This window comes from Nyctibius grandis, chromosome 4, assembly GCF_013368605.1.
Source record: "Nyctibius grandis isolate bNycGra1 chromosome 4, bNycGra1.pri, whole genome shotgun sequence".
Classification (NCBI taxonomy): Eukaryota; Metazoa; Chordata; class Aves; order Nyctibiiformes; family Nyctibiidae; genus Nyctibius; species Nyctibius grandis.
The window spans coordinates 54,435,912-54,451,857 of NC_090661.1; the positions used below are offsets into that span (position 1 = coordinate 54,435,912).

The following is a 15,946-nucleotide window of genomic DNA, read 5'->3' on the forward strand; positions in this document are numbered from 1 at the left end:
TCATCATCGCTTGAGGGGCTGAAGAACTTTATGACGTGTGTGGTGAGCAAGGCTTTTTGTATTTGGGACATGGCTGTTAGTGCTGGCTAAAAGCACCAACCGCACAGAGGTTGGTTCCACTGACGGAAGGAAAACTGCACTGTATTAAGCTAAACCAAGTTGTGGTATACTGTCTGCCACAGCAGTAACTGAAAAAGAAACATATTTGAAAATTAAATTCTTACTTTTGCAGCAGAATTTAACTTCTGACACTTTCTCCAACATTTCTGAATTTGAGTCACAAAGACAAGACAAAAGTAATAAAGTTCAGCAGAAAGTGAACAGTGAGTATATCCCCCATAAGGGCAGAAAAACCTACTGGGGTCTGAATTAAAAGGCAGGACATACTGGAGCTTCTGAAGTAAGTGAGCAGCCTCTGCCCACCCCCAGTGAAGGAAGTAGCATGAGTGCTGCATTGGGACCAGCTGTGCCAAAGAAAGGGCCCAGGGGAGGGGATGTTCAGGAGAAAAGTGACTGACGTAAGAGTCATCACTGCTGTCACTAGAGGTTTTCAAGATGTGATGGGACAGGGTGCTAGATAATCTCACCTAGGCTCCCCGTCCCGCAAAAGGCTGGAACAGATGATCCTTTGAGGTCCCTCCCAACCTGGGCTGCTCTCTCCTTCTATGACTCTATGAAGAGAAACACAAGCAGGAGCACCATCAGGCTTCCCCCCTGGCCATGTACCTTCCAGGGCTTTAGAGGAAATGTCTCTGCTTTGACAGGAAGAGCAAAACCAAACACACGCACACATAAAAATTGTGATGCTACTGTTCAGTGCACAGAGTAACTCCTACCTCCAATTCAGGAGCTCTGTCATTCCTGAAAGAAGTATGGATTTTAAAAATAGGTATTTTTTACAAAGACTAACCAATTACTTTATAGCAAAACTAGCATCACCTGCAACCACAGCATTATAAGGCTCTTCAGAAGTGCTGTAATGCCTTTTAAAATTCTGCATATTCCCAGTAATATTTAAAATAATTTCAGAAAGGAACAAATGAAGTGCAGCCTAAACTAAAATGTATTATATCTTGCATTGTGCTGCCACAGGCAAAAACCGAGCCATACATTGTATGGCTTTGGCCATAGTTTTCTGTGTAATCAGATCTCACCAGCTGGATGATCCCAATTGTTTTAGTGCTGCAACAGTCATTAGTTTCCTCCTGAAAAACCTCTGAAAGAGTTTTGGATATTCTGTGGCTGCAGATAGCCTCGTCCAGATTAAGATCCATTTTCTGAGTACTTGTGTCTCAAGCACAAGTGCAGAGATGCTAAACAGTCTGTCACATATTTCAGCATATTCTGTCTTACAAAATAAATATATAACATAACTGTATCTTTAAATTGTTACCGTATTTCATGTTAATTCTCTAGGAGCTTGCCTAAAGACTCTTGGAATAGAAGCTACTAATTAAACAGTCAGGTTTTCACTACTCTGCCTTCTTTGGTGAGGATTAAATACAGAAGAGACCTCTACTTCTCTTATGATGACTGCCTGTATTTAGGTCAAAAGAGAGTAATCAATTAGAAAAACTTGTTTAAAGATGAGCTGCTTAGAGATGCACTATGGATACAATTTAATTTTTAATACATTCACAGTTCTGTTAAATTAAGAAATAAAAAATAATTCAAGTTCCTTTTGAATTTTCAAATATTCAGGTATATTTTTCATAAATATTCATATTAAAATGGTCATCTGTCAAAACATACAAATACAAGTCCAAAATAGGTGCCTGCTCAAGCAAAGATTTAGCTTTTACTAACAGTTTATGTACAGCTGTAACTGCTGTTTGACTTGGTAGTTATATATATATACATGCATGCATACCAAGCTGAAGGAAATTACTGAAGTCTGCCAACTGGAGGACAGTGGAGCATCCATTTGGCAGGTGTTTATTTCCTGTGCTGCTCACCAAAGCATAGTTGGCATGTACTGGATCTCTACTGAACTCTAGGGAATGTAAATTCAAACAATAGAATAAGAAATGTGGGCAACATTCAACAGGAGGATATTTATAAGAGGGTATCCTTCTGTGGGAGCCAGCAATACTTCAGGGAAATGGATGCATTTTTGTGGGCAAAATGCAGTACTTGATTCCAGAATACTTGCAGCTAGTAGAACTCCCTTTTGATAGCAATTTATATAAAAGCTTAAAAAAAAAACCCAAAAAAAACCCACTTAAAAAAAAAGTACATAGTACCCAAGTCCCAACAGAGTTCCTGTTTGAAAAGAGACAGATCTAACTGTTAGTTTTGGAACCAGCTTCTGTACTTTCTTCACTCATCTACAGCCTTCTTTTAAACTAATCTAATAGCAGATCCAGCTCTTCCATAGGTACCCGCACTCTCAATTCTTTTTCAGTCATTAGATCAAGCGTCTCTTGCAGATCATCAGGGAAGTACTCTACTGCATCCATATAGAGTACCTAGAAAGACAATGAACACATTTTCTGTGCCATCTTTCTATCATAGCAAGAAACATAGTATAAAGTACGTAGATATGCAAACAACTCTCTAGGAAGAACATAAGAAACAAAATATACTTCTTTAAAATAATACAAACAGAATTAACACTTCTACAGTGACAGCAATGTATATGTTTAATCGAGTCTTTTCCAACTCTTACTAAATAATTTTATTCAAAAAGATAAAATGTAGGTCAAGAGGCACTGGAGCATTTGCAGCATATACAGACATCACCTGAGGAGTTGCAGGCGCTCCTGATAATTACTTATACTATTAACTAAATACGTTATTATTTGCCTATATATTTCTACTACTACCATGCTCATGATAACACATAGTCTGAAAGACATGATCACTTCTAGATCACACAGAGAGGAATTTATTACCTCCTTGCCTCACGCAATGCAACACCTTTCTGTTCTGAAACGCAAACAGCACTGACCACTATGTTTGTTTCCATTTCAGATGCATCTTATTTGCAGAAAATCTTACAGTACTTCTCCTTCAGAAATCTCTCCTTTCATCTGCATATATCTCATTACAACAACTACTAAATTATTTTTTTTTAAATACAGCACTTCAAAAATTAAGAGTATGATGACAGGTTTATATTTTTTCTATGCTTACCTTTGCCCAAGGACAGTTTTGAAGGGCTTTATAAAACAATCCTTTACTTTTTTCTTTTTGTCCTGCTGAAGCCTGTGTGAAAAAAAATGTTCATACTTCAATGCAGTAATAGCTGAAATAACAAAACAATTATCTCTGAGACAAAGAAATTGCTGCTGAAAAGCTCAGTGTTCCTCTGCTGAGGAATCCTTATTGCTATACATTGTGGTAGCTATGCAATTTGATAGGTTACACTGGTGACACTGGTTACACTCTTCAGTGTAATCGAAGAAATGTCTTTAACAGGTTTCAGGGCTTTATTTGTAAGACAAGTAATAGAACAAAGACTGGCAGAAAGAGCCTCTCCTGAGTGCTTCAGTTAAATTCAGTGCCATTGCCTATATTTGACAATAATACTGCAATGGGCAAGAGTGCAAATCATTAACTAAAACTTACACCTGATATGCTACACAAGAGCATCTTTGGTACAGTGAAGGTGGTAATACATTATTTCTGTGCACTGAAGAGATCATGCACATGCATTTTCTTACTCAGCAGAAGCTTGTTAAGGCTGGATCCCCTTACAAAAATGGATATGTCAAATTAGCATCTCTCTGAAAGGAATGGAGTTAAAACTTCTTCCTCAAAGTACCTGTTCAGCTACTTGATACAAGTGCAGAGCACACAGCTATCATGAAGTTTAAAAAGAGAAGGGTAGCAAAGGTCAGAATGCTGAACAGTTTCCTTAGCTTCAGTCATCCCAGTTACAAGTAGAAATATTTATGATTTCTTGTGAAGAAATCTTTTCAATTGGGCTACTTTAAAAAACACTTGACAAACGGGATTTTATGGCAAATCCAAAAAAAAAAGCAGTAATTCCATAAAACTGAAAATACATTAAATGTTTTGAGATCCTTGGAGAAGAGGAGATCTTCAATCATGAGTTTACATTTTCTCTTGTTCTGACTACATCAGTACTGCTGCTAAAAATCAGCAGGTTCCCTTGTCAATTCTTAAAATCTAGAAATTCTTTTTCATATTATTGATATATTGGTTGTAGAAACTTGTGCTGTTCTGGTGTCATGTTCTCCCTTTACCGAACAGCAATGCACTCCACTGACTGGAAACCCTGCCGTCAGAGCTTTGCACTAAGATGCACACACATCTTTTGCAGTAGCATTCCACCTCTAAGTTTTTCACAGAACCACAGAGGTTGGAAGGGACCTCCGGAGACCCTCTGCTCCAACCCCCCTGCTCAAAGCAGGGCCCAGCAAAGCAGGGCTGCTCAGAACCACATCCAGCTGGGTTTTGAGTATCCTCCATGGATGGAGACTCCACAACCCCTGGACAACCTGTTCCAGTGTTCATCACCCTCACAGCAGAAAGCTTTTTCTCATGTTTAAATGGAATTTTCTATATCTCAATTCGTGGCCATTGCCCTCTTGTCCTGGCACTAGGCAGCACTCAGAGTCTGGCTCTGTCTTCACACCCTCACATGAGGTATTTATATACATTGAGATTATCTTCCAGGAGCCTTCGCTTTTCCAGGCTGAACAATCACAAGTCTCTCAGCCTCTCCCTGTACAAGACATACTCCAACCCCCTATTCATCTTCATGGCTCATCTGGCTATTCAAAGGGACCTGGACAGGGCAAAACAGCAGAAACATGGTGCATCGGCCACTTCCTCTTGATTTTGTATCAATCATCTGCAAACTTGCTCACAGCACACTCTCTCATCATCCAGATCTTTAATGGAGATGTCAAAGGGCACTGGTCCTGGTATCAATTATCAGTCCCTGGGATATAGCACCAGTGGCGGGCCTGCAGGAGGAGTTCACACTGCTGATTACCACCCTTTGGGCCTGGCAGTTCAGCCAGATTTCAGTTCACCTCACTGTCCACTTACCTAATCCATGCTGCATCAGCTTGTCTATGAGGATGTTTATGGGAGGCAGTGGAAAAGGCTTGCTAAAGTTGAGCTAAACAACATCTACTGCTGTCCCCTCATCCACTGAGCTAGTCAACTTGTCGTAGAAGGCTACCAGATTGGTCAAGCATGATTTTGTAAAAAATAAATAGGAATTTAAGATAAATAGTTTTGTTTCAAACTCTATATAAAAGCTTTGTGTTTTAAACAGTGAGAAGCTTTTGTCCAAAATACCAAAGCCTGAATATCCAGACAAACTCAAAGAGAAACAGAGAGATGTACAGAACTTAGGGTAATACCGGTCAATCGCAACTTCTTCTTCTATGACTATATCTGAAAATTTTAATTTTTCTAATTGATTTTGCTTCTCTGAACAATGTTATTCAAAGCCATTACTGTAAAAGTATTATTTTCCTCCATCTTATTAGCATCTAATAAATATTCCTTTTTGTTCTTGTGAAAAAGGTATCGTCTATGAATGAATCATTAGTGATAAAACACGGGGTGATTTTACTTCAGCATTTCTGCATACTGGAGTCTCATTAGTAGTTTGTGAAGAATAAACAGTAATTCAATTATACATTTTGATATACAAAGGTTGTATAAATATTTACAAGCATGTATTTGAGTAGAAATGATCACAGCAATAGTCCCACACAAGAGATCTTCTCAAACACAACAAAGTCTCTCTTTCTCCTCGCCTCCATATTTCACAGCCTGCTAACTGCTGTTCCCCTCTGACAACTTATTACACCAAAGTATGTGAACAGATGAGTAATACTGTGGAATTAAATTCCCCTTACATGAGTTCCAAGCATTTCTTCTGTGTTTTCATATTCCATATTGTACTTTGGAGAAGGAAAAAAAGAACCAAGATGACAAAACTGCCTATGTGAAGTTGATTTTATTTATGTACTTCCATGGTGAACTGCAGAAGAAACGAACATTATTGCTTTTTGATGTTATTCTGCAATGTCAGTTAGCAGAACCTTTATATGCAGCTTTTAAGATTCAAAAAGATTGTGAAAATTCAAGGCAAGTTATAAAAGCGATAGCTATGTTTTCCCTACCATGCATTTAACTTGCATAAGGACTGCACCTTGCTTGCTCCAATGTCAATCAACAAAAAATCTTGGTCTGGGAAAGTTTTTATAGCATGGAGAAAATAGAAGAAAATATTTGAGGGGCCCACATAAAATAGTCTTTTTACCATATTCTTTATTCCACCATAAATCAAAACCATACAGATGTTCATGCATTATTTTTTTCTAATTCAGATCTGGTAGTTGTTCCAGGGATGAAGTTAGGAAAGCTGAAGACCAATTGGAATTGAACCTGGCAAGGGATGTCGAAAACAACAAAAGGGGCTTCTGCAAGTACACAGGTAACAAAACAAAGGGTAGGGGAAATGTGGGCCCACTGCTGAATGAGACAGGGGACCCAGTTACACAGGACATGGAAAAGGCTGATGTACGGAAGGCTGCCTTTGCCTCAGTCTTTAGTAACCAGGCTGGCCTTCAGGAATCCCAGGTCTCAGAGACCAGGGGGAAAATATGGAGCAAGGAAAATGTACCCTTAGTGGAAGAGGATCAGGTCAGGGAATACTTAAGCAAACCGGACATGCCTAAGTCCATGGGCTTTGATGGGATGCACCCACAAGTGCTGAGGGAGCTGGCAGATGTCATCGAGATGCTAGAGCAACTCCAAAGAAGGGCAACGAAGCTGGTGAAGGGTCTAGAGCACAAGTCTTATGAGGAGCAGCTGAGGGAACTGAGGTTGTTTAGTCTGGAGAAAAGGAGGCTCAGGGGAGACCTTGTCGCTCTCTACAACTACCTGAAAGGAGGTTGTAGCAAGGGGGGTGTTAGTCTCTTTTTCCAGGTAACAAGTTACAGGACAAGAGGAAACAGCCTCAAGTTGTGCCAGGGAAGGTTGAGATTGGATATCAGGAAAAATTCCTTCACCGGAAGGGTTTATCAAGCATTGGAACAGGCTGCCCAGGGAAGTGGTGGAGTCACCATCCCTGGAGGTATTTAAAGAGGTGTAGATGTGGTGCTTAGGGACATGGTTTTTTAGTGGTGGACTAGGCAGTGTTAGGTTAATGGTTGGACCTGATGAGTTTAAAGGTCCTTTCCAACCAAGACGATTCTATGATTCTATGTCATTGCAAGGCCACTCTTGATAATCTTCCATCTATCACAGCAATTGGGAGAAGTGCCTGAAGACTGAAGAAAGTAAAATATCACTCCTATCTTCAAGAAGAACAAGAAGGAGGACCCAGGGAACTACAGACCAGTCACCCTCACCTTGATCCCTCAGAAGGTGATGGAGCAACTAATCCTGGAAACCATTTCCAGGCACATGAACAAAAAGAAAATCATCAGAAGTAGTCAGCATGAACTCAGTAAAACTCATGCTTGACCAACTTGATAAACTGCTATGATGAAATGACTGGCCTGGTGGATGAGGGGAGAGCAGTGGACGTTGTCTGTCTAGACTTCAGTAAGGCCTTTGACACTGTCTCTTGTAAGATTCTCCTAGACAAGTGGTTGATAGAAGAACTGGATGAGCAGACAGTGAGGTGGATTGAAAACTGGCTCAATGTCTGGGCCCAGAGGGTAGTGATCAGTGGAACAAAGTCTAGTTGGAGGCCAGTAACTAGCAGTGTACCCCTCGGGTCAATATCGGGTCCAATCCCATTTAACATCTCCATTAATGATCTGGCTGATAGGGCATAGTATACCCTCAGCAAGCCTGAAGATGACACAAAATAGAGAGGAATGTCTAATACACCTCAGGGTCATGCTGCCATCCAGAGGGACCACATGAGGCTGGAGAAATGAGCTGACAGGAACCTCAAGTTCAACAAGTGCAAAGTCCTGCACCTGGGGAGGAACAATCCCCATCCACCAATATATGCTGGGGCCACCCAGCTGGAAAGCAGCTTGGGAACAAAGGATCTGAGGGTCCTGGTGGACAGCAAGTTGAACAGCAGCCAGCAATGTGCCCTTGCAACAAAGAAGGGCTAATGGTATCCTGGGCTGCACTAGGCAAAGCATTGCCAGCAGGTGAAGGGAGGTGATCCTCCCCCTCTACTCAGCATTGGTGAGGCACATATGGCATCCTGTGCCCAGCTGTTGGGCTTCCCAGTAAAGACAGACATGGACATACTGGAGAGTGTCCAGCAAAGGACCACTAAGATGACTAAGGGACTAGGGCATCTCTCCCTATTAGGAGAGGCTGAGAGAGCAGGACTGTTTTAGCCTAGAGAAGAGAAGGCTCGGAGGGGGATCTTACCCAATGTTTACAAATACCTGAAGGGAGGATGTAAAGAAGAAGGAGCCAGGCTCTCTTCAGCGGTGCCCAGTGACAGGACCAGAGGCAACAGGCACAAACTGAAACAAGAGGCTCCCCTCTGAACATTAGGAAAACTTTTTTACTCTGAGGGCTACTTAGCACTAGCACAGGTTGCCCAGGGAGTTATGGAGTCTCCATCCTTGGAGATATTCAAAAGCCATCTAGACATTGGCATGGACAACTGGCTCCAAGTGGCCCTGCTTGAACAGTGGAGTTGGATAAGACAATCTCCAGAGGTCCCTTCCAACCTCAACCTTCAGTGATTCTGTGAAAGCCTATAAAAATCAGGATCTAGATTTGAATGCAAATATCAAAGCCTTTATAATTTCCTCTACAGAACCCTAAAGCAGGTCTAAAACATAAGTACAAGTCATCTTTGCTGATTTTACTTACATAAAAATAATAAAATCCTAAGTCCCTACAATTTGCTTCCTCTTTTCTCAAGTTTTGCTCCCCTGCCCACTTACCTTTATATTGTAAGTCTGGGTGGAATCCATCTACTGACATCTATGATGTATTTTGTTATCTATGTAAGATGGCAGCCATAATAACTTGCCTGCATCTATATTAAAATTACACTGTCAGAAGCTATTGCTCCTTCTAATCCATATGAATTACATTTTCCCTAATATTCCCAGCAATAAGGAGCATTACAATTGAAAGATATCGCCCTTGAAAATCATATAGGTATGGGAGCATTTAGTATTCCTTTTTTTATACAGTTCTGTAGCTGTGTTCATGAGAAATTCCAAATATGGTTAAAAAAATAATAAAACTGATACTCTCTTCTTACCAGAAAGTTCAAATACATTCTCCAAAGCAGTGGACAATGGGTACCATTTTCACTCTGAACGGCATGTTCAAATAGAGCTACAATCCGATTTGTTAACCCAGTTTCAGGAATAGTGGAATGTACTTCACCAACATCTGCCCTGAAACACAGAGGGAGAAAGAAATGACAATCCCTTAAACCCAAGCTAAAGGACCACATCAGGTAAGAGAGGGTAAAGATCCATGTACTGTCTCTGTTCACATTGCACTGTATATAGCCAGGTTTTTGCATTTCATGTTACAACACTCTGTTATAAACCAGATTTTTAGCACTTGTTAATCTAATCAACACATTTCTAAATAGGAAAATCAGTTAAAAAACATAAATTAGGTAGTTTTGTGAAAATTCTTTAGTACGTTGAAAATTAACCCTGTCCAACTGGCAGAGATAATTTCTCTTTGAGTACTATAATCCACTATCATGTGATCTTAAAACACTTATCTTAGTCTTCATTCAAGATCATTTATCATTCCAAGCTTGGCATAGCAGTTCAAACCAAAATCAAGTCCAGGTCAGCAAGCCGCCTTCTGGTGCCCAGGCAAGCCTGTTCAAATTTACCCCGTCACCTTTCTAAGACCATGTGTTAGTCACGGATCAAGGCCTAGATTACAGCTCTGGATCTCAACCATGATTACAATACTAATTTTCTTTTTCACCCAGAGATTCAAATCCCCTAAATTCCAGGCATAACACAAAAGCAGGTTTGTATTTTTCACTAAAGCACTGATTTCTGTCTACAGCTGATACAGACTGGCTTATTTTTGATGCTTGAAGAAACAGCCTGAAGCACTCATGGCAATATCACTTCTGTCTGCGCACATTCTCTTAGCCTGACAGTTTGTTCCACGCGTCCTTAACGCTCACTTCTAACTTGCCTCTTTTTTCAAGGGTCTTCGAGGTCATGTTTCCTCTCATCTTAACCTTTGCCATGAGGACAAAGGATGTAATCTACTCTGCACGAAGTCAGACATTTGAAACATTGTACCTCACACTGACTTATATATGCTACTGTTTTACCCTTCATTTCTTCAAATGAATTCTGCACTTAAACAAGCAGAAATACAAAATAGAATAGGAAACAGTCACACATAGTACAGACATTTCTCTTGTTTTGTCACAACATTACACAACATTAGATTTTATGCATGACTGACAGGCCATTTATCTCTTTATTAGGAGTAGTTCAGTTCTGCTCCTTTGCAACATTCAACTTGTCCCTATACAAATATAACCTATAGGAAAGGCTATGCTAGCAGAGAACATTCTGGGAAGGAACTAAATGTCACAGAGAAGATCATCATTCTGGAATTTTAACATCAGTTTCCCAGTACAAGAATGAAAACCTATCATAGTGTCAGTCTGTAATTAACAGTAAATCAAATTACAGTCCTCTTTTACATTTGGTGGCTGTAGAATTCTTACTGTTTAGGATGACCCTACACTGACAGCTCAGGAACGTCACTATCACATATGCATGCCTGCTGCCAGACTGGGGCAATCAAAGCAGCGGGCGCACCGTCATTTTAAAGTATACTGATAATTCTGTAATTTCATCAAGCATGAATACTGTAAGCTTACGGCTATGTAAAGCTTCCAGATAACAATTTCCTAGAAATCTCTGTTGCTACGTGCAGACACAAAGAACAAGCTGCCAGTGGTTATTAGAGACACGTAGGTAGCAGTGGAGAGGTAGCTCCAAGCAACTGGTAGACAACAGTTAGACTAAGCTTTAAGAATGAACAAACATACCTCTGCTCCCCACATCTACCCTTTCCTCCTTCCCCAGGAGCAAAAACCTGAGCCCAGACCACACTGAGATATTCAGGGAAATTTCCAGCCTCTTCTACCTAGCAACAGCCCATATGAAAACTAAACTCCCAAGTATTCACTATGGAAACAGGTCTGCCACAAACCGTATTCTGTGATCCCAGTAGTAAAGCAGGGCAGCGAACTCAGTCAGAAACTGCAGCGTAGCTCTGTATTATGCTCCTTATTGCTGCAGTATTAAAATGCAGGAGCTTCTAAGCTCACAGTGTCTACCTTGGCCATCTAAGTTAGGCTCTTAGTTATTTAAAAATTACTTAAAGAAACGTGTACCATCTTGATGTCAACAGCAAGTAATCAAACACAAAGCAACACACAATCTGATCCAGTAGAAAAGACATGAAACTATTATCTCGGGTCTTTAATTCTATTCAGGATTTTGCCACTGACTCACTGTTCAGTTCCTTGAATAAATAATGTTCCCTAGCTCTACAGCTTCTTCATCTGCAAAACGAGAACTGTGATAGCATTTTCTCTCCTCTGTTAAGTGATTAGGATGGATCAAAAAGGCATAATCATAAGAAGCTGCAAGATATTACCTCTGGACAGTCTCAATGAGGTTTTTCTCATCTGCTCTGCTTGGATTGCAAACATCCACGGCTCTAAAGAGTGAGTAGACCTTGTGACACATCAAAAAATCTTCGTGCTTTGGCTAGCACTGTGAGACTTCCTTTGGATGTGGATATATGACCTCCAAAGAGACTGGTTGCTAGGATACCGTTTCAGAGCCTCTGTTAATGCCTCTTGGCAGAGGATTCAAAGGATAAATGCTAATTTTCATGTGGAATCTGAGTAAATTTTGTATGCAGCAGTGTCACAGCTTCAAGAGCAGTGGAAAATTCTGAATGCCAAAATTCTCTCCAGTATTTCACTTTTCTGTGGACCAGGAGCTTCAAGTTTTTCCAAAGTCTGTGCATATATTAATACTGCAGCATCAATCCCAACAGTCAAATACTGGAACAGTGCATAACAACCAACCAAGTTTAACCAGCTGATTAGCATCACTGACCTGATCCTGATCAGAAACCTGGTGTTTTACTTAAATAATCTTGCAGTGCATGCTCATATGTTTTACGAGCTTTCAAGACCATTCACAGATAACACTTGTCCACTATAGGGCACATATGGTCCACTTTCAGCCAATTTGGTCAATATATGAACAGCACGTGACAATAACAGCTCCTTCTATACTTCTAGTAGTTCCACTTCCAGCTGAGCATAAAGCAGACTGAGGCTGCAGAGCTGAGGACTTTTCCAATCCTTCTGTCCCTGCCGTGCAAAGAGCCGTGTCAAACACCTTCCTGGCATCATCAGTGTTACCAAGCAGCCATTCTAGTAGGCATACAGTTTCCAGAGAGAAAGATGGTTTCGGTTGTCAGGTGCTTTAAGGAGATTCTTGGCCAACTTTTTACTTCTTTCTTCCCTTGTGCTTTCAGCTTCTTCTTCTTTTTGTTTGGAGACACTGAACTACCTGCAGGGAGAATAAACAGAACAAATTTTGAGAGGGGTGGGAGGAAGAAAGGAAAAAAAAACCTCATAGCATTTTAAATTCATTACCATGTTTGTTTTCATATTGTTCCATATTTCACCACAGCCAGATTGTTGCTACCGAGTACTGTACGCTTGTCACAACTGCCTGTTGTCAGCTCGCTCTAACAAAGCCAAATTGTACAGACTTATTCTTACTCCTGTCACTGCCCATTAAATCATATCAAATTTCACTCTTTTAAAAGGCCAGCTGCTCAAAAAGAGAGCTGTAACCTGCAATTGTTCAGAAAAGTAAAATAAACAAACCTGTCTGGCCAGAATGAACTTATGACTAGCACTATTAAACCTCCAAGCAGCTTTTCCACAGTTGAGAAATGTGCTGACAGATAAATCTGGAGATTGGATGGAAGATTCCAGGAGATCTTCTGGTCAGTAGTGTTTTGGGAAAGAGGCAAGAACTTCTCCATAAGGAAACACAGTATCAAACTTTCTGAAGTGTTAGGAAGACAGCCTGGTCTCCTCATCCTTCTGTGGGCATCTATTAGTAGCATTTTACTTAAATAAATCCATATTCAAGTGATAAGGTGTTATTTTCTTCAGTAACACTACAAATATAACTTGTATAAGAAGCAGTAAGTTTTTGTGATAAGGTGCTCTTATCATGGTATTGGGGATTATGCAATTAGCAGAAGAGTTTGGTAAAAGTACCTGGCTGACTCACTTTGCCTTGTAAAAAAATCACATTGCATCCATTCCTGTCTAGCATACAATGTATGCTAACAAAAAATATTTTTGTTACATGTTATGCCACTGTGTGTAACATGTACTGAAGAAAAGGGTTTGGGTTTTTGTTTTTTTTTTTTTACGCCCAGTGCAATCTTAACTGGCATTTCCTGATTTGAATACTTAGTCCTACAAGGACTCAATTTTCCATCAATATTTAATTCAATATAAAACATTAATATACAAGAAAGCCACACGTCACAGAAGTGATTAGATGCAGATTCCTCATTACCTTAGATATTTTCATATTGTAACCAACAAATGGACAGGTTAGATTTTTCCTTTCCTGAAAATAGCAGGAATAGAACATGAAAAACATTCTGTATGAATTCCTCTCCTTCTTTATAGTGGCCTATGTGATGTCTCCGTCGTAGCATCGTGTCCTATAGACCAATACTGTTGAATCCAGAAAGCGGAAAATCAACAGAAGTCAGTGGCTTTTCATCAGAAAGCACACTGTCAAAGATGTTGTTTTCATCCATGGCAATATAGAGGTTGGAAGGAAAGAGTTTACTTGTACATGGAACTCCCAGGAATTGCAAAAATGAGTACAGTAGTTGACATTGAAGATCTGGATTAGAAAGCTGAATTAAAGATGGTCCAAGATCATCAAATAATACCTAAAAAAAATTAAAATTAAAATAAACTGCATTATTTTATGCAATCAAAAGTAGCAAACCTGTAATTTATGTAATTGACCTTTTCAAGTCAATAAAGATTTATAACTACTATTAAATAGTAACAGAATGTCATTTAAATTAAAAACAGACAAGTTAAACAAGCAATGTGTTCTTTCAGTCAGACTGTAAATTTACTATCAAAAGATTTCTTTGCCCTTGAGTATCAGAGACCTCCACAGAAAATTTACACAATGAAGGTCTGAAAGATATTATTGCTTATGCCATTTAGACATTTTTATTTGAAAATCAATGTCTGAGCCTTGACCTATCTCCCAAGAAGAAAAAAAAAAAAAAAAATCCAGCTGACTTGAAGATAACAAAACCTTTGTTTATTTAATGCATCTACCTCCTTAAACACAGATTTCTGTGACATTTCCACATACAGATGAGAGAAATCACAGAACAGCAAAGACAGACTATTTGCCTACAGCCCTTTCCAAAGTTTACCATGAGCTTCCCATGGATTTCAGAAGTCTCTGCATGAAAGCTCAGGTAAATTCTGAATTCCAAACAAAGAAAATAATTTTTTCCAAACGAAGAAAAGGATTACTCCTCTAAAATAACCATTGGCAATGAATTAAAACGAAAGGATAATTTGTCTTATCATCTCCCCCTTTTTATTATATCACAGTGACCTGTCTTTCTGGATCTTCACAATCTTCTTCAGCTTCCTTTTTGGTTTTGTCTGGCCTCCAAGGTAACCAATGCCTTGCTTCACGAGAATATTCAATATCCAACCAAATATGCCACTTGGGGAGAGTTTTATCCTTTATTTCTTGATCCTCATCTATCTCTTCATCATCATCATCATCTAAAACCCAATCAACACACACACACACAAAATCATTAAAGAAAAATTAATCCACCAAATCCAAAGGCCATACTTGACATACAATTTAACTACTTTAAAAATATAAACAAATACAGTGTTAATAAAAGAGACAAGACAGAGACAAAAATTTCCACATCACAGTTCTGGGTTTTGACACCAACTCTGTAACAGAGTAGGAGGCTTCCAAACTTTTTTCACCAGTGAATCAGTGCCAGCACTCAAACTTTCTCATAGAGAAGAAAATGAAACACTGACAGGCTGTGGACCACTTTTATCAACAGCAGTTTGCAAGCAACAGCCAAGAGTCAGTCATCTTTTTGTGCAACTTAGGTTCTTGACTTCATACCTGGGCATACAACCTCAAACGTGCTCTATGAATACTCATGCGCATAAAACATTTTGAGAAAACCACTGTAAGTAAAAAGTAGTACTGTAATGTTAAACATCGCAAACCAAGCTTGGCAATGTTGCTTTAAAATACCTGGTATTTTCAACATTTTAATTAATGTGCAATTGAAACAACCAATGTAGTTAAACACACAAAAGGAAGTGCTTAACCACATCCCACTTTTATGATCTTTCTGGAATGTTAGATACAATTAGCATATTTTTCCTGTGACAGCAATATATTAATTAATTCTGTGCTGAAACTGATGAGCACCGATAGGCTAAGGGAAAGCTTGCAGACATCTTTCAAATACTTTTTTATTTCTTGTTGTTTGAGGGGAAAAAAGAAGTCCTCAAATTTATGGTTACTTGTGCTATTTTTTTTTGGTACAAAAATCAGGCAATTTCTATGCCACCTCCAAATTCTTGATCCTGATGTTTGCCATTAACTAGGTGAAACACTCCCACTCCCAGTTCTTAAATTTCAGGTAAAACAAACAGGCGGTGGCAAGATTTTTACTCTCTACGTATTTTTTGTGATCTACGGCCTCTTCTTTAGTCAGCAACTCTATGAAAAATGACAGCATTTCCACCAAAGTTTGAAAAAAGTTGTCAGTTTTAGAGATTACACTCAATTATAGATTGCACCTGAACTTTCGGACTTGATACACATGGGGAAAAGCATTGCTCTATGCTGGACCTGCCCGAGGCTGGCAGTGGTCC

At 39.5% G+C, this 15,946-nt stretch overlaps 1 protein-coding gene across 1 annotated transcript in view; it reads right to left on the reverse strand.

The window, feature by feature from the left end:
* Positions 1 to 1,679: 1,679 nt before the first annotated feature.
* The window catches only part of NRDE2 (NRDE-2, necessary for RNA interference, domain containing), a 35,775-nt gene continuing 21,508 nt past the window's right edge, over positions 1,680 to 15,946 (reverse strand). Inside the window, 16 exon segments of the mRNA XM_068398712.1 lie at positions 1,680 to 2,468; positions 3,136 to 3,207; positions 9,191 to 9,329; positions 11,593 to 11,614; positions 11,617 to 11,800; positions 11,802 to 11,923; positions 11,926 to 12,037; positions 12,039 to 12,080; positions 12,082 to 12,141; positions 12,143 to 12,307; positions 12,309 to 12,388; positions 12,391 to 12,466; positions 12,468 to 12,524; positions 13,029 to 13,036; positions 13,566 to 13,944; positions 14,640 to 14,815. Of these exon segments, the coding sequence (XP_068254813.1) occupies positions 2,346 to 2,468; positions 3,136 to 3,207; positions 9,191 to 9,329; positions 11,593 to 11,614; positions 11,617 to 11,800; positions 11,802 to 11,923; positions 11,926 to 12,037; positions 12,039 to 12,080; positions 12,082 to 12,141; positions 12,143 to 12,307; positions 12,309 to 12,388; positions 12,391 to 12,466; positions 12,468 to 12,524; positions 13,029 to 13,036; positions 13,566 to 13,944; positions 14,640 to 14,815 (1,817 nt within the window). The 3' untranslated portion in view covers positions 1,680 to 2,345.